The sequence below is a fragment of the Sus scrofa genome, chromosome 7 (genome assembly GCF_000003025.6).
Source record: "Sus scrofa isolate TJ Tabasco breed Duroc chromosome 7, Sscrofa11.1, whole genome shotgun sequence".
NCBI classification, from domain to species: domain Eukaryota; kingdom Metazoa; phylum Chordata; class Mammalia; order Artiodactyla; family Suidae; genus Sus; species Sus scrofa.
In genome coordinates, this window is record NC_010449.5 from 97057561 (window position 1) to 97075205 (window position 17645).

The following is a 17645-nucleotide window of genomic DNA, read 5'->3' on the forward strand; positions in this document are numbered from 1 at the left end:
TGCTCTGGCAGTTAGGTCTTGCTTCTTAGCCTGTGATGTGGTGGGCAGAGAGCACTGCACTAGGAGGACCTGGGGTGGGACCTCAGGCAAGCCCTTTAGCATCTCTGAACCCAGTTTCCTCCGTGTGCAAGGTGGGGGTTGACACTTTACAGCATTATGGTGAGGAATGAATGAGATGATGGACAGAAAAGGAAAGCACTTTGCAGACCGCATGTGTCAGGTGGCCATTACTGCTCTTTCCATTGTCCTGGCTCTGGTTCAGACATTCGTGTCTGGGACCCAGCTTTCTTAGGAGGGGCACTGTCTGAGCTCTAAGGAATCCTCCCCCAATGTCCCACACACCTTATGGGTTTTCACAAAGACTTTGTCCTCTGTATCTCAGACACAGAAGCAGTGTAGTGTAAAATTAGGAGCAGATTCTGGAGTCAGGCTGCCTACTAGCTGTCTTGTCTTAGGCCTTAATTTCCTCATCTGTAAAATGGGAATAATGACAATTCCTACCAGGTGGGGTTAGGAGAATAAGATGAGTTCGTAACATAAAGTATTTGGTACCTTTCCTACCATGATGATGATCACCGTCGCCACGTTCCCGCTCTGCCCTCCCACAGCCCCCGGGCCCAGCTCCAGCTGTCCTCCCGGCCCGGGGCTCCTGCAGTGGAGGTCACACTTACCGACTCATTGGCCTGTAGTGTCTGCGTGGCTTTGACGGCCGCTGCCCGCCGGCTTCGCTCTCGCCCCTCTTCCTGCTCCCCCTTCTCCTGAGTCTCTGGCAGCTCCTCCTCCCCCTCCTTCCTGGTCTCTTTTACTTCCTTCCTGGGCTCCAGCCTCTCTTCACTTGGGGACTCTCTTCTGGGAGGAGGCACCCTTGGGAACTTCTGGGAAGTCTATCGGGGACAAAAATAGGGTGGTGAGCCTCTAACTCGGTCACACAGCCATTTGCGCCAATTCTGACCCATCCAAGGGTTCAGTAGCCCCTGCTGGTCTTGCTTGCCTGGCCTGGCCTAGTGCAGCCTTCTGTGCTAGGACTCTGTACCCTCCATGGCTAGCCTGTCTGGAAGAGGAGAGGGAGTCTTGAGGCCAAAAAACTCTCTGGACGAGACTGAGCCCTTGAGACGGAGCTGGGCAGGGAGGGAGCATGCCAGTCCCTCCCCACAGGCCACCTGTCCTTCTGGGAGTGTCCAACAGGCACATCCTTAGACAGGGTGGTCTGGTGGAGCCAGGCAGCAGCCTTGAACTCCATTCTAAACTATCTCTGTAACGTTTTCTTTTTAGGGCCGCACCTGCTGGGCATGTGGTGGCTCCCAGGCTAGGGGTCAAATCGGAGCTGTAGCCGCTGGCCTACGCCACAGCCACAGCAATTCGGGATCCGAGCTGTGTCTGTGACCTACACCACAGCTCATGGCAACACTGGATCCTTAACCCACTGAGCGAGGCCAGGGATCGACCTCCAACCTCACGGTTCCTAGTTGGATTCATTTCCACTGCGCCATGAGGGAAACGTTTTCTTTATCTCTACTTCCTTCCCATCGGCAAAATGGGAACTGTATCACACCCTGTCTTAGAGCAGCATGTCAGCAAGTGTGGACTTGTGACCCCCAAGGTAATGTTAGGTGGATACATGGACACAGAATTCAGTAACATTCCTTTTCAATTTTCTGCCAATCCTGATCATGTCAAGGACAGGGTCTCAAGCTGGTGTTAATACGTCATTTTTTTTCCTTTCTTTCTTTTTCTAGGGCCACACCTGTGGCATATGGAGGTTCCCAGGCTAGGGGTTGAACTGAAGCTGCAGCTGCCAGCCTGAACCACAGCCACAGCAATGTGAGATCCGAGCCACATCTGCAACCTACACAGAGGCCAGGGATCAAACCTGCACCTCATGGATACTAGTCAAGTGCTTAACCCGCTAAGCCACAATGGCAACTCCTAACATGTCTTTTAATACTTCTCTAGACTTAACAAGGAGAAGTCAGGCTTCATTGCAGAGCCTTGGAGGCTAACAGTATCCAGCCAAAATTTAGTAACATTGTTTGGTTTCCATATATATTTATTTTTACCAGTGGCAAGCAGCACTGGTTTTCTATTTGTGACTGTGATGAAAAGCTTCTTTTTTGAGTAAAAAATGAGTTGATTTAAAGAAAAATATTAAGTAATAGCACAGGTGGTGTGTGGACATGACAAATACAGTCATCACAACAGGTGGTAGGATGCGGATATAGCAGAATTCATAAGGGTGATGCAGGAAGGCCTCAAGCTTGGGTAAGAGTGTGAGAGCTCGGCTCTGACGGGACAATAAGCTGATGCTGGTGAAATATCCCCAAAGTTCTGCATCAACACAATGTACTACTCTGATGACACTGGCACAAAGAGGGCGAACCCAAAGGTTCAGGGCCAGTGCCCAGGACATCAGCTCCTTGGGGCTGTCAGGGACACTGCCTTCTTCTCTCAGCCCTCCAGAAACTCCAGGAGAGCTTGGCCTCAGGCTCCCAGTTCAGCCTAAGCAGCTGAGGCTGGGAAGGGAGTCACCTTAATATCCACTTCAACCTCCTCCTGGGCCGACTTTTCATCACTTGTATCCACATCCCCGAAGGTTAGAGTCCCATTGCGGCCAATCTTCACCTGCTTCTTGTAGGTGTAGTAGAACTCCACGCACTGGGCCACGGTCTTGGTCTGGATCTGGTTTGAAGCCAAAACTGGGGTCAGAGATCCTGGTTCAGCTCACCTGCCTGGGGGTACGCCAGCCCTTCTTATCTCTGCATGTCCCCCTTAACTTTAGCAGACACTAAACCCCATAAACCCAGGAAATACAAGCATGTCTCCCACACCTGCTCTGCACAGACCACTGACCAATTAACCAATGCTTCAGCACTAATTTTTTTAAGAAGCTTAAAAGGGCAACATGGAGCCATTGGGGAAATGTGAATACAGATCGCATATTAGAGAGTATTGTATCAACTTAAATTTCTTGGGTGTGATAATGGTGCTATGGTTTTGTAGAAGAATATCCTTGTTTCAGGAAATATTCAGGTCAAGTGTCACGAGGTCTGTAACTTACTTTTAATGATTAATTAAAACCGAAGGAGAATATGCGTGTGGGTTTATATAGACACAGAAAGACAGCAAATGTGGCAAATGTTAACAGCTGGTAAATCTGAGAGGTATCTGAGTGTTCATTTTACTATTCTTTCCATTTTTCTATAAGCTTGAGATTTTTCAAAATAAAAAGAAAGGGAAAAAAGTCTGGGCACCATCTACATTTGAAGCCAGCCTAGACCCGGCAACACAGCCTCTCCACATCAGTCCAGGCAAACAATTTCATTCCTCTTCAGGGAGCGGCCACGGACAAATGAGGACAGAGAATTGTCAGGGTGTCCTATGCTGGGGAGGAACTCAGGGGAGACCAACACAAAAGCCCTGGAAAATCTAGAGTGGAAGCAGGGGGCTGTCTTTTTTTAATTTTTATTTTTTATGGTCGCACCTGCGGCATACGGAAGTTCCCAGGCCAGGGACTGAATCTGAGCCATAGCTGTAACCTACGCCACGGCACCACCGGATCCTTTAACCCACTGGGCTGGGCAGGGGATCAAACCCCTACCTCCATAGTGACCCGAGCTGCTGCAGTTAGGTTCTTAACATACTGCACCAAAGCGGGAACTCCAGGAGGCCAAGTCTTGTTTCTAACTCGGCCACTAAATGGCTATGTCTGGAGTCCTTGGTGTGGTGAGTGGATTGAGATGAGATGATCCCAAGCTCTGAAACCTGAGCCCTCTCATTTTACAAATCCATTTAGCCACTAGGCTTCATTTCTGGATGACTTTCCCCCACACAGAGCTGTTTTGTCAGACTCCCCGCTCCCCCCAGTCTCCCAGACTGCTCAGCCAACTGCTGGGCTGCCACTGGCAGCTGGGGGGTCCTGTCTACAGGGTCCAAGGGGTCGGGGGGCCCTCTGTGCGTGAGCAGGACACAGACATGATTCATCTCCCAGGAATGGCCAAGTCATGAATTTATTAATTAGATCCTGTTTACACTTTTACTATCAATTCCCTCTGATCATCTGGTTGCCTGACTAATGGTCTGCTCTTTTCATTAAGGCATTAGGGGCGCCTCAGTGAGCTTCACAGGCATGCACTTCCCGGCAATCTTGCCCAATCAGAGAGCTAGCAAACAACTGTCATCACAACAGGGCCCTTATAGGAGAATTTATCAGCACTTGGTGCAGGGCCCGGGGTGTCCCTGGCACAAGCTACGATCCCAGGAGGAAGGAGCACATTCTGGGAAGCTGTTTTCCCTCAGCGGTCCACACGGCTCACTCTCCCCACAGCCCAGGTGTCATGAGACAGAGCTGGTGGGAAGATGCAAGTCCTTGGATGAGCAAGGCTCTACTCTCCCAGAAGGACATGCAGAGAGGACAAGAGAACTCTAGGAAAACTACGTTCCTCTCCTCGATCAGCTGAGTTACTGGAAGGAAACCCTGGGTCCGACAGGAAGTGGGCAGAGGTCCACCAGGGCAGTTCCAGTCCCTTGCTAGCTCTCAGTTCCCCTCATCTCAGGGTGACCGCTCCTCCCAGATACTAATTGTGGCTTTCCAAGTACTCCAGCCCCGGGTATGGCTCACTGCCCCTCCTCTTCTCCTTCTCCCTGAGGCAAGTCACTATTTTAAGTTTGGCACCACTGGTTCTGGAGCCCACTCGCCCCCCGCCCCTGGATTGAGGCTTCAGAGCAGGGCCATACTACCCTGAGGTGAGGGAAAGGGGCTAGAAGCAGGGGGCAAAGGCCTGATCATTTCCCTTCTGGTTTTGTTTAGAAAAATGTCTCTGAAGCCACTTAGCGGTGTTGATCATTTTTTTTTTGTCTTTTTGGCCATTTCTAGGGCCGCTCCTGAGGCATATGGAGGTTCCCAGGCTAGGGGTCTAATTGGAGCTGTAGCTGCCGGCCTACGTCACAGCCACAGCAATGCAGGATCAGAGCCACGTCTGCAACCTACACCACAGCTCATGGCAACGCCGGATCCTTAACCCACTGAGCGAGGCCAGGGATCGAACCCGCAACCTCATGGTTCCTAGTTGGATTCACTAACCACTGAGCCACGAATGGAACCCCATTGACGGGTTTTTTAAGAGGGCTTGACAAGCAATTGCAGGGCCCCTCGACTGGCAGAGGGAGCCCCCAGATCATGCAGCCAGTTCCTGCCCCTCACTCGCCCCTACAGCTGAGCCCCAGCTCACCAGCTTCTGCACCAAGAAGAAATCCTTCTTGTAGATGGCGATGCCCTTGTTGAACAGCTTCCTCTCCGCCGCCTTCCACTGGTCGGAGCCTGCAGGGCAGAGAGGGAGGCGGGGTGGGGAGGGGGGCGGGACTGTGAGCCCTGCGGGGGCAAGTCTGACCAGCAGCAAAGGACGAGGTCATTCATCCGCCAGCTCTGCAGCCACTCAGGGCGGGCTCCATGCTCTGCCTCGGCCACTTACTAGCCATGTCGCTTAGCCCCTGCGCCTCACTTTCCCCACTTGTGAAATGGGAACTAATGAGAGACGCCACCTCACCAGCTGTGGCGCAGCCTGAGACAATGCACAAGGATCCCTGGGTGCTCTGCCTGACACTGACAGGATGTACCACTCAGCAAGGGGTGATGCCAAAGGCTCTGATTATGCCACCTGGTCAATGTCCCTTTTAAAAGCACAGCAGCCAGAATGGGGTGTGGCACTCCAGGCGTCGTCTAAGTTCCAGGCACCCCGTGCCAGTCTATATGGCACTCACTGGGTTCCTGCCCCTTATGCCCCCACCTTGGGCTTTTTTGCCAGGATGGGCTCCCACCTGCTCCCAGCCGTCTCCCTTCCCCTGCAGGTCCAGGAAGCCCCTTGAAAGCTACCCCAGCTTTGGTGCCCGTTCCCTCACTCTGGCTCCTGGCTTATTTACCCGCCACCTCCCCACCCCTACCCTACCCCAGGCTGTGACTTGGCACCAAGCCGGCCTCTTGAGGAGTCCCCCCACGGCCCCAGGTCCACCCTGCCAGCCCACCTGTGTAGTGATAAGTTGCCAGGGGGTGGTTGTGGGGCCGCAGGGGCTTCTTCAACAGCAGCTTATTCAGCGCTTCCTGAAAGGGAAGTGAAGGAAAGATCAGGGCCCTGGCAGGGGTCTTATGGGCAAAATTCAGGCCTCTGCGAAGGGTGGGCACTTACTCTTGGCCCCCTGAACTGCAGAAGGGCAAGAAGTCTGGCAGGATGGCAAGGTCACAGGGGCTGGGCTGCTCAGGGCCTCTTAAGAGGGAACATACGGGGCGTTCCTGTCATGGCTCAGCAGTTAACAAACCCTACTAGCATCCATGAGGTTGCGGGTTTGATCCCTGGCCTCTCTCAGTGGGTTAAGGATCCGGCATTGCCGTGAGCTGTGGTGTAAGTCACAGATATGGCTGGGATCCTGCGTTACTGTGGCTGTAACGTAAGCTGGCAGCTATAGTTCTGATTCGACCCCAAGCCTGGGAACTTCCATATGCCATGAGTGCGGCCCTAAAAAAAGCAAAAAAAAAAAAAAAAGAGGGAACATACGGCCCCCAAGGCAGGCAGCCACAGACAGAAGGCCCTGTTTGAGGATAGGGACCCACTACCCAGAAGCAGAGCCTGGGGTGGACCTTACACAGCAAAGAATTGAGCTTGGAACCAGAACTCCCTTAGGCCAGCCCACTACCATCCCCAGCTTGGTCAGACCCTCCCGCCTGCCTCAAATCAGCAGGCCTGGCTCTGTGGCAGCAGACAGGGATCTGTGCCAGCCTCCCCGAAGGGCCCTCCCCCAACCGCTGTCTCACCAGGATGTCTCCCCTGGACTCGTGCAGACAGTGCAGGGCCAGCTCCTGGTTGGTGCCAGCTCCGGGGAAAATGCTGGAGCAGGCAGCTGTCAGCAGGTCTTCCACTGCCGAGGGAGGAGAGAAGAGTGCTTTTAGGGCTGGGCTGGGCTGGGACGGGGCAGGGCTTCGCCACCCGTGGCTGGCCTGTCCCCTCTCACCTTGCCTCTGCTTCTCTCGGCTGCTCTCTAGGTTCTCCCATGGCTGCCACACCAAGTCCGCCTTGTGCGGGTCTGCAGCTGCCAGGGCGCGGTCCCTCATCAAGGGGATTTCTGCTTGGAACCGGGAGCCCACGTTGATCCGCCTGCAGGGGTGGAAGGGGCAGGGACTGAGGCCTCACCGTGTGGGCATGGGGAACTTGACTTTCTCCCTGGGGATGGAGAAGAAGCAGGGGGTGGTTGGCAGAGGCTGGACACGGTAAGGCCACGGTGTCAGGGAAAGTGGCCCCTGTGGAGACGCCCTGACAAGCAGCACTGGTGCTGCCAGAAAGGCAAGGCCCAGAGGTTGAAAAGGGGAGAAGCAGCTCCAGGTTTACAGGCAGGGAGAGTCCTTTGGTCTACCCTTCTACGGCTCCTCAGGGGAAAATTCACTCTGAGCTGGTCCTTTCCTCCCCTGTGACCTCTGCACAGAAGCTGGGGGCGGGGATCCGTGGAGCAGCCCAGGGCTGAATGCAAAAGCCCAGCACGGCCCGCTCAGCCCTCAGCCCACAGAACCTTCCTCCTTGCAGGGCCCACCTGCACACACCACACCCCAGGGGGCCTCCTCACCCCCCCAGGAGAGGCGGGGCTGCACTTACGGCTCGATGCTCACTGGGGTGGCCTCCCCCATCACAGAGAGGACAGGCGGGGTGACTTCAGCGCTGTCTATGGGACAAAAGGTAGGTTAGTAAATGGCACCCTCCTCCCTTCAGCAGAGCCACTCTCCCCAACCCTAGGTGGCTGCTGTGTAAGCACCAGAGCCACAGCAGTGACTCACAGAGGTTCATGCTGCAAAATCAGGCCCCCTGAGTCCTGGCTGCAGCCTGCAACGGTGACAACTAGCTGTGACTTTACCAAATGTGTGGGTGCCTCCATTTTCGCACCTGCTATAAGGGGCTATTACTACCTGTCTTCCTAGGCTGATGTGAGGATTGAATGAAATCATGCGCCAAGCCCAGCCCTCAGTAAATATCAGCTACTGCTGTTACCACTACTACCAGTTCCACTACCAAAGCCAGGTCCCGACCCGGAAGCTCCCATGCTGCAACATCAGGTCCAACTCTCAGCTACGGCTGCTCTAGCAGAAAGGCTGCAACTTCTGCCACGAGAGCGAGGTGGAGAAGGAGATCACTCTTTCATTATCTTCTCACTTCCCGGCCTGGGGTTTTCCTGAGCTAATCTCAATGCCCTACACGATCAAGACACTGCTTTGCTCCAAAAACAAACATCTCTGCTGACTCCCCTCTGCAACCTGAGAGAAAAGCTCAGCTCCTCAGCGCAGCATTCAAGGCAGTTTCCCTTCCAACTACGCCTCCCACCAAGGCCTTGCCCGGACCCCTATCCTAGCAGACGGCTCCCTCGAGGCCCCTCCCGCTCCCTGCACAGACCCACCTCTGGGCCTCTGCACTCTCCTTTCATCTGCCTAATGTGCCCTCCCCACCCTCTGGCTGCTTCCTAGTTCAAGCTCAGCTGTAGCCCCACCCTCTCTTAAATTAAAGCTCTCCTCACCACCACAGGCTAGCAGCCTCTGCAGTCTGAGCTTAGGGTCTCACTGACTGCTGATCCCACTCTGCCCGGAACTTCTGCTTTCCTGTCTCCCAAGCATCCGTGGCAACACCCTAACGACCCCGCATTTTCTTTAGGACAGACCCTGGGGTCCCACACATTACTGGTGCCCTCACAGGACCCAGTTCAGGCTTTATTTTAGTGCAAGAAAAACACTCATGCATGGACATCCTCTTCTTTGCCACCAATCTGGTGTCCACAGTGACTTTCTGCACAACCCAGGCAGGGAGAGAAGCCCGGAAGCTTCCAAGCAGAAGTGGAAGAGCCTGAGGCCAGCCAGCCCAGGGTGAGCCATTTTCCACCCACAGACAGCAGGGGGCACCAGAGAGCCGTGCCACAGGGAGGTCAGGGTCAAAGGTTAATCCAGGGCCGGCACTGCCTCACCTTGGTGCTGCCTTTGGTCAATTATCTCCCTTAGTCCCCCATCACCCTGAGATAGGATTAGCCCATTTTTCAAGGGCAATGAATTCTTTTGTGGAGTGAGCCGCATTTTTCAGCAATTCACCACCCAGGTCAGCCAAAAGGTCTGCTTTGGCCCAAACGACTATTTAAGAGACTCAGGAGACAGGATCTGCCACATAATATTAAGAACAAATGTGACACACCCCGCATATGTTAAGTGCTTTCTTTACGTATGTTAATGCATCCGAAACTCACCACAACCCCGTGAGGTAGCCACTAGGCTGACCCATAGGAAACTGCTGTTTGTGGTTCTAGAAAATAGCTCAGTACGTATCAGTAATTTCACCATTAACCAAATACTCCTGATAACCTTATTCAAATACTGATGAAACTGAGGTCCAGGGAGTTTCTATGACTGCCACAGGGGATGTAACAGTGTAGGGTGGAACTGGAATTTAAATCTAAGCCATTGGGCTGACACCTCCTTGCCCTGAACTCAACATGTCCTTGAACCCGGACAACCTCCTTTTCTCTCTCAGAAGAGAGGGAGCAGAGCTCCTTTCCCCACAGCATTGCAGCCCAGTCCCCAGCAGCCCCATGAGCTGCATCTTCCCTGCCCGCCGCCCTCCTTCCCACATTTCCTGCCCCCAGGGATGCCCAGGCGATTGGGGGGGGGGTCACTCACTAGATCGGAGCAGGGTGCGATGGGCACTCTTTGGCGTGATGGGAGGAGGGGCTGGGATGCTGCTGGTCGACATGATGGCATTGAAATAGAGTCCGGAGCCTTCCCGCACGGGGCTGAGGATGGGGGTGGTGTGTAGGGGGGCAGCTCAAAGCTCCGCTCAGAGGGGTGGTCGGCGAGGCGGACGGGGGAGCGCAGGTGGCTCTGGTACGGGGTGATGTTGGAGTAGACGGGAGGGGCGATGAAAGTGCCCGCCTTGGTGGGGATGATCAGGGGCTCAGGCCTCGGCCGCTGCTTTGGTTTCCGCACTGAAGGTTCTCCCTCCAACTTGACGTTCATGTCCTCAGCCTGGAGAAGGAAAGAGAACCGAGACGGCTCAGCCTCCTACGTCCTGGGAAAACTAGAGTCTTGACCACTGCCTGCCAGCTTCACCTTTGGAGTTTAGTCCGCCCACCACACACCAGGCCTAGACCCGGGAACTGGATGGCTTGGACAAGGATCTACCTCCTTCACTGACCATTTAAAATGACTTAATTCTCTGTGCATCGTCATTTTTAACATGGGAATAACAAATGCCTACCTAATGGGGTGGCTCTGAGGACTAAATGAATTAATGTGTGGCAGTCACTCAGACGATCCCTGGTACGTAGTAATTAATCAATACTGGCTACTGTCAGGAGTTCCCGTCGTGGCTCAGTGGTTAACAAATCTGACTAGCATCCATGAGGATGCAGGTTCGATCCCTGGCCTCGCTCAGTGGATTAAGGATCCAGTGTTGCCGTGAGCTGTAGGGTAGGTTGCAGACGTGGTTTGGAGTCTGCGTGGCTGTGGTGTAGGCAGCTACAGCTCCAATTAGGCCCTTAGCCTGGGATCCTCCATATGCCACGGGAGCAGCCCTAAAAAGCAAAAACAAAAACAAAAAAAAAAACCACATTGGCTACTGTCAGTACAAACTCAAAGCTCTGCATTAGATGGCAGCTGTACTGTGTGCCAAGACCTGAGCTGGGCATGGACTCACACATGAACAGGACGGTCCTGTCCTTAAAGAACTTTCATTTGCATAGTCTTAGTCCTGCTATCACAGGCCAACCTACTGGTGCTGTCCAAGCTTACCACCCCTGGCTTACACGCCTCCCTGCCTGGTATGCCTCATGGGCCTCCAGACAGAGCAGAAGGCAGGCCGAAAAGGATAGAGGCCTTTCCTTGCTCCATCCCCATCCTCTCAAGAGCAGGGGGCCCTCCAGGGTGAGTGACATGGACCAGCTCCCTGGGCGCCCAGGTGAGACTGGCCATGTTGACTGCGTGGGCCTGGGAACAACAGGCTTTCTCCCCACCCCACCCCCAGTTCCAGCTCCCACAAGGCCTTCAGGCGGAGGGCTGTGACTTCCTGTGAGGCCTTGGCTGTGTCTTTTAGTCATTTGTGCCCTCTCTGCTCCGCTACAGACCAGGAAGAGATGGCACTGCTCATGCTTCCCCCCTTAGGGGAATGATATGACCGCACAGGAAAAAAATGCAGTGGCGCCAAAGGCCCCCGAACTTGCTAGACAAGAAGTCCAACATGAACTCAGCTAGCTGTAGTAATTTGTGATTTTATAATAAGGAAAATGGATTTCTACTATTCTGAATACCTGCCAATATTTTTCATATTGATTTTTTAGGTGTGATAGTAGTATTGTGGGAAGGAAGGAGGGAGGGGGAGAGAGGGAAAGAAAGAGAGCAGGAGGAGAAGGATGGAGGAAGGAGGGAGAGAAGGAAGGGGGAGGGGGAGAAGAATGGAGGGGGAGGGGAGAAGGAAGGAGGGGGAGGGGAGAAGGAAGGAGGGGGGAGGGGAGAAGAAAGTGGGAGGGGAGAAGGAAGTGGGAGGGGGAGAAGGAAGGAGGGGGAGAGAGAGAAGGAAGGAGGGGAGGGAAGGAAAAGAATCCTTATATATGATGTACTTCTGGTACAAAACCCAAGTATTTATGGATGGAATGATGTGATATCTAGAATCTGCTTCAAAAAAAACTGATTTTTTTTGCCACAGCGACAGGGAATGTGGGAGAGGGGTCAGTGCACAGGGAAGACCAGCCGGGAGAAGGTGCAGGTACAAATGAAAGAAGACTGGCTGTATTCTGAAAACTGTAAATGGAGGGGGATGGCTAAACATCCATGTTCGTTATACCATTCCCTCCGCTTTTGCGCATGACTGAAAATGTCTATAATACAAAGACAGACAGATAGATAAATAGGCAGACAGGCCTCCTTAAAGCCTGGTGTAGTGAAAATACTCAGGCAGAATTCAAGAGATAAAAATTCCAGGGCGAGCTCTGTTATTCCTTGGCTGTATGGCCTTAGGTAAGTGTCTGGCCTTTTCTGGACCTATTTCCTCATCTTTAAAATGGGCAGGTTGGACTGTGCAGCTGCTCAGGTTCCTTCCTACCATCCTCAGGACAAGTGCCCAGGTCTCCAGCCTCCAGCCTCCAACCAGAGAATAAGATCCAGAGAGCAGAGACTCTGCTGTTCACAGAGCTCTCCTTCCTCATGAGAGGCATGCAGGCCAACTCTCCAGCTGAGAATGACTAAAAAAAATCCAGATTCAGTAGAAAAAGCACATTTCTGGAGGTATCAAAGAGAAAATTAGCTGGCAAAGAATTCAAGAGTCAAGAGCCAAGGAAAAAAGGAACGCCAAAGAGGTGAGACCAGCATTTGTGTCTTTCCTAGAGATAGATGCTGTTATGGAAGAGGCCACTGAAAGGCCGAGAAACTGAGTAGAGCTTTTCATAAATTCAAGAAGCCAGCAGAATAAAAACTGGAGTTTAGAGCTTGCCAAGGAAGGAGAGCCTGGTAAACCCCCAGGCTTTGGCTTGGGACTGCAAAGGGCTGTATCCTTAGAATAAAGGTAAGTCAGAAATAGACTAGTTTTCAAAGTTCCCGTCACGGCTCAGCAGAAACAAATCTGACTAGCATCCATAAGGACGCAGGTTCGACCCCTGGCCTTGCCCAGTGGGTGACGGATCTGGCATTGCTGTGAGCTGTGGTGTAGTCTGCAGACACAGCTCAGATCTGGCATTGCTGTGGCTGTAGTGTAGGCCAGAGGCTACAGCTCTGATTCAACCCCTACCCTGGGAACCTCCATATGCCATGGGGGCAGCCCTAAAAAGCAAAACAAAAAAAAGAAAAGAAAAGAAATAGAATGGAGTAATTGCCCAGCTTCAAATCATCTGATTAAATTTAAGTAATCCAGGATCATTTATGCTCTTTCCTACCTGTCAGATGCAAAAACAAATCCTCTCCAGTAGAAGAGAAATATCATCCAGTCTTTAACTACCTCAACAATTTTTCATATAATGTCTGACATTCAATAAGAGATAACCAGAGGGAGTTCCTGTCATGGCTCGGTGGTAATGAACCTGACTAGTATCCATGAGGACCCGGGTTCAATCCCTGGCCTCACTCACTGGGTTAAGGATCTGGCATTGCTGTGAGCTGTGGTGTAGGTCACAGATGTGGTTCAGATCCCTTGTTGCTCTGGCTGTGGTGTAGGCCAGCAGCTACAGCTCTAAATCGACCCCTAGCCTGGAAACTTCCGTATGCCTCATGCGCAGCCATAAAGAAAGAAAGAAGGAGATAGTAGGAGTGCTTGCTGTGGCACAGTGAGTACAGAATCCGACTGTAGCACCTGTGGAGGCTGTGGGTTTGATCCCTGGCCTGGTGCAGCGGGTGATTGGATCCAGCATTGCCACAACTGTGGCTCAGAATTAATCCCTGACCTGAGAACTTCCATGTACCATGGTATGGCCATAAGAAAAAATAAATAAATGAATATAAGAAATAGCAGATGATAGATACAGACAAACAGGGATCCCATTAATGGAGTGATACATAAACTTTAAGAAAACTAGGTTTAAGTTGTGCAATAACATAAAAGGCAAAGTTGAAAATCTCATCAAAGAACTAAAAACTCTAAAAACAAACCAAAAGTTCATTTAAAAAATAAAATAACTGAAGATCAGAGCTCAATGAATGGGCTTAACAACAGATTAGCCACAGCTAAAGAGAATTAGTGAACTGAAAGATAGGTCAGACTAAAAAAAAAAAAGTAGAAAACAGAGAAATGCATGACAGACAAAAATAAGGAATATGGTGAGAAGTGCTAACAAAATGTTTAATTGGAGTCCCAGAAGGAGAGAGAGAAAATGGGGCAGAAGAACTATTCAAGAAGCTAAGCAGGATAAATACAAAAGAGAACAATACTTAGGTATTATAGCAAAAACTGCTGAAAACCAATTGACACACACACACAAAAATCTTAAAAGCAACAAGATAAAAAGATACCTGACATTCGAAGGAGGAATAATATGGTTTATAGTGATTTCTCAACACTGTAACTACAATAGAAGCCTGCAGACAATGGAAGGATGTCTTTAAAGTGCCAAGAAAAAAACCAAACTATCAACACAGAATTCTTTACCCAGCAAAGTTATCTTTCAAAAATGAAGACGAAGTAAAAACATTTTCAGACAATCAAAGACTAATAACATTTATCACCCTCAGACTCACACTAAAGGAAAAACTACAGGGTGTTCTTCAAGCAGCATATAAAGGAGCTTAGATGGAAGCTTAGAGATATGAGAAGACATAAAAAAGCAATAAAACATTAACATTTGAATAAATCTAAAATGAACAACAACTGAAGAAAATAATAATAGTGTTATACGGTCCTGTCAATGTTAACATATACAGAGAATAAAAATTCATGCCAATAATTCTACATGTTAGGGATTGGTGGAAAATGGAGTTAAAAATAAAATTTAAAAAATGCAGTTAAAGGGTTATAAGAAGTTTGCATTGTCCAGGAAGAGGTAAAGTAGGAGTTCCCTGGTGGCCTAGTGGTTAAAGATTCCGCATTGTCACTGCTGTGGCGTGAGTGCAATCCCTGGCCCAGGAATTTGCACATGCCACAGTGCAGCCAAAAAGAAAAGGGGGGGGGGGCAGAAAAACACTAACATGTTAGATTTCAGTAAGTCAGTATTTTATTTTATTTTACTTTACTTCACTATTTTATTTTTAGTTTTAGGGCTGCAACCTCAGCATATGGAGGTTCCCTGGCTAGCAGTCAAATCAGAGCTGCAGCTGCCAGCCTACGCAACAGTCACAGCAAGGCCAGATCTGAGCCACATCTGCAACTTAGGCCACAGCTTGTGGCAATGCCAGATCCTTTACCCACTGAGCAAGGCCAGGGATCGAACCTACATCCTCATGGACACTCGATCAGGTTCTTATTAACCCGCTGAGCCACAACAGAAACTCCAGCCAATGCATTTTCACTTCTAGGATTCCTTCTCAACAAGAGAATCAAGCTCTAATATCACAGGCATTCATTACCTGATGAGTTAACTTTTCTCCTACACATCTATGGTGGTGCTGGTTATGTACCTTACTCCAGATAATTGAGAAAACAGCTACTCAGACTTCCATAGGGCTTCGTTCTCTCATAGAATTCCAGGTAAGAAAGGCTGCTATGGCATTCACTAAATAAGCAACACATAAGTACATAACTGATACATTAATAGAGAAGGAAAATGGAAAAACGAACCCAATTGATCCAAAGGAAAACAAAAAAGGGGGGAAAAGGAAGAAAAGGCAAGATAGAATAAATAGAAAGCAAAGAGTAGATGGCAGATTTAAACCAAAGTTTATCAGTAACTACATTAAATGCAAACTGTATCAATGCTCTAATGAAAAGATAATGCTTGTCAGAATGGATAGTAACAAACCCCAACTATATACCCCTTGAAAGACACACCTTAATAAGAGGATACAGAAAGGCTAAACCGTAAAAAGATGCAAGATAACACATCTCATCCTCCTCCCACCCCACACTCGCCAAAAGAAAGCAAAATATCTGACAAAGTAGACTCTAAAAAGAAAAAAAAAATTACTAAAGATAGAAGTATTTCATGATAATAGTGTCTAATCCAGTTCTAAATGAGTAGAACTAACACTGCATCCAAATGTATAAACCTAATACTGACAAAACTAAAAAGAAAGAGACAAAACCTCAATCTTAGCAGAAGATTTCAATATACACGTTTTGACTGACAGAACAAGCCACTGGTTCTACATCCGGGGGCCTAGCCCAGGGCCTGACCCATATCAGAGGCCCCCTCAAAATGTGCTGACCTAAAATCAGAGACTCACATATCCTAGGTTTTCCTAAGTAGTCCCAATTTCAAGTATAAAATTGTCTCTTTGTCCCCCATGAGTGCATGTGTCCAAGTTTCATTTGGAAAATAGAAATGATATCCTCACAGCTTGCTTGACTCCCTCCCACCCTGCCATGTTCTCTTCTTTCCCATCAGGTACTAGGCCCCCCAAGAGCACTCAGGTCCTGGAGGTGTTTGCAGGGGGCGCCTCTCATACCTGAGCTGGGGCATCCGTCCCAGGGATACGGGTGGACCGCCTGCGGGTGACGATGACTGATGGCTTGTGTTCAGCAGGGTTCTGTTCAGGACCCCTTCCATCCTCGTCTACACCTCCAGCTTGGGCCGCCTCAGTTGGGTCCACAGCCCGCACAGGCACAGACACGGGAATGATGAGGGGTACCATCCCGCTGTCCTCCCGGGCTCGCTTGGCAGCTAAGGAAGGCTCAGAAAACTCCACCCCGCACTTGGCAGTTGAAGCCAATACACTTTTCCGCTTCTCCTCAGAGCCATTGGCATCCTAGAGACAGAGATGGAGAGAAGATGGAGAGGGTTCGAAGGTAAGTACTTATTGCCATTGGATTCAGGGACTCGAACACCCATCCGTGACCGTTCCCGGTGGTCTTTGCAACCTGGCCTTTCCCTGATCACCCTTTACCCCCTCCCCACCCTATTCCTAAATAGGCTCCAAGACTTCCCGTCTTGGCCTGGAGCTGGAGTCCCCAGATAGCCATCTCAGGCCTCAAGTGACTTACAGATGGATTTTATTTGTCCTACGCAGTGAGTGGCAGATAAATAGTATCTAAGTATTTAAAACTTATCACTACAAAAGAAAGTTAAGCACGGAACCTGTGACAAGGTTAGGGTGGGCCCTGTACCTATTTCCCCACTGGCAACTGGCTGGAGTGAGGTCACATTCTGCAGCCGCCTATGTATAGGTCTGGCCCTAAAGGCTTTGGGGGTTGAGCTCTCTGGTGAAGGGAGGGGCAAACACCACCTCTGGATCAGACACTAGGCTTCTATCCTACCTTTGTGACCTTGGGAAATCCCCCAATTGGATCTCAGCTTCCTTTATTTTATTTTTTTGGCCACGCCTGTACCATGTGAAAGTTCCCAGGCCAGGATCCAATTCGTGCCACAGCAGCAACCCAGGCCACTGAAGTGACAATGCCGGACGCTTAACTCATGCACCACAAGGGAACTCCTGGTCTCAGCTTCTTTAGCAATAAAATGAGGGTTTAATGAGAAATTATGTGTGGTCGGGTATAAGAAACTCCCAGTACAAGAGGTCCTCCTCTGGTGCAGTGGGTTAAGGATCTGGTGTTGTCTCTGTGGTGGTGTGGGTTCGGTCTCCAGCCCTGCACAGTGGGTTAAGCTGTGGCAAAGGCCACAGCTGCAGCGTGGATTTGGTCCCTGGCCCGGAAACTTCCACATGCCATGAGTGCAGCCAAAAAAGAAAGAAAGAAAAAAAGAAAAAGAAAGTAGTACAACATAGGTGCTCAAATTCTCTTCATTCTTCCCTATTTAGCCTGTCTTTTCTTTTATTCTTTTTTTTTCTTTTTTTTTTTTTTTTTTTTTTGCTACATTTGCGGCATGCATGCAGAAGTTTCTGGGCCAGGAGTCAAACCCTCACCAGAGAGCAGTGACCCAAGACACTCCAGTGACCATATCAGATCCTTAACCCGCTGTGCCACAAGAGAACTCCAAGACTGTCCTTGCTTTTAAATCAACTTGGTCATATGATTTAGACACAACAAAATGCACCTCTTTTCAATTATAGT

General features: G+C 50.3%; 1 protein-coding gene across 1 annotated transcript in view; it reads right to left on the minus strand.

The window, feature by feature from the left end:
• Positions 1-17645, minus strand: part of ELMSAN1 (ELM2 and Myb/SANT domain containing 1) — a 68718-nt gene that overhangs the window by 1042 nt on the left and 50031 nt on the right. The window contains 10 exon segments of the mRNA XM_021099496.1: positions 672-884; positions 2527-2676; positions 5226-5314; positions 6016-6091; positions 6800-6903; positions 6997-7139; positions 7632-7698; positions 9686-9805; positions 9808-10030; positions 16085-16384. Of these exon segments, the coding sequence (XP_020955155.1) occupies positions 672-884; positions 2527-2676; positions 5226-5314; positions 6016-6091; positions 6800-6903; positions 6997-7139; positions 7632-7698; positions 9686-9805; positions 9808-10030; positions 16085-16384 (1485 nt within the window).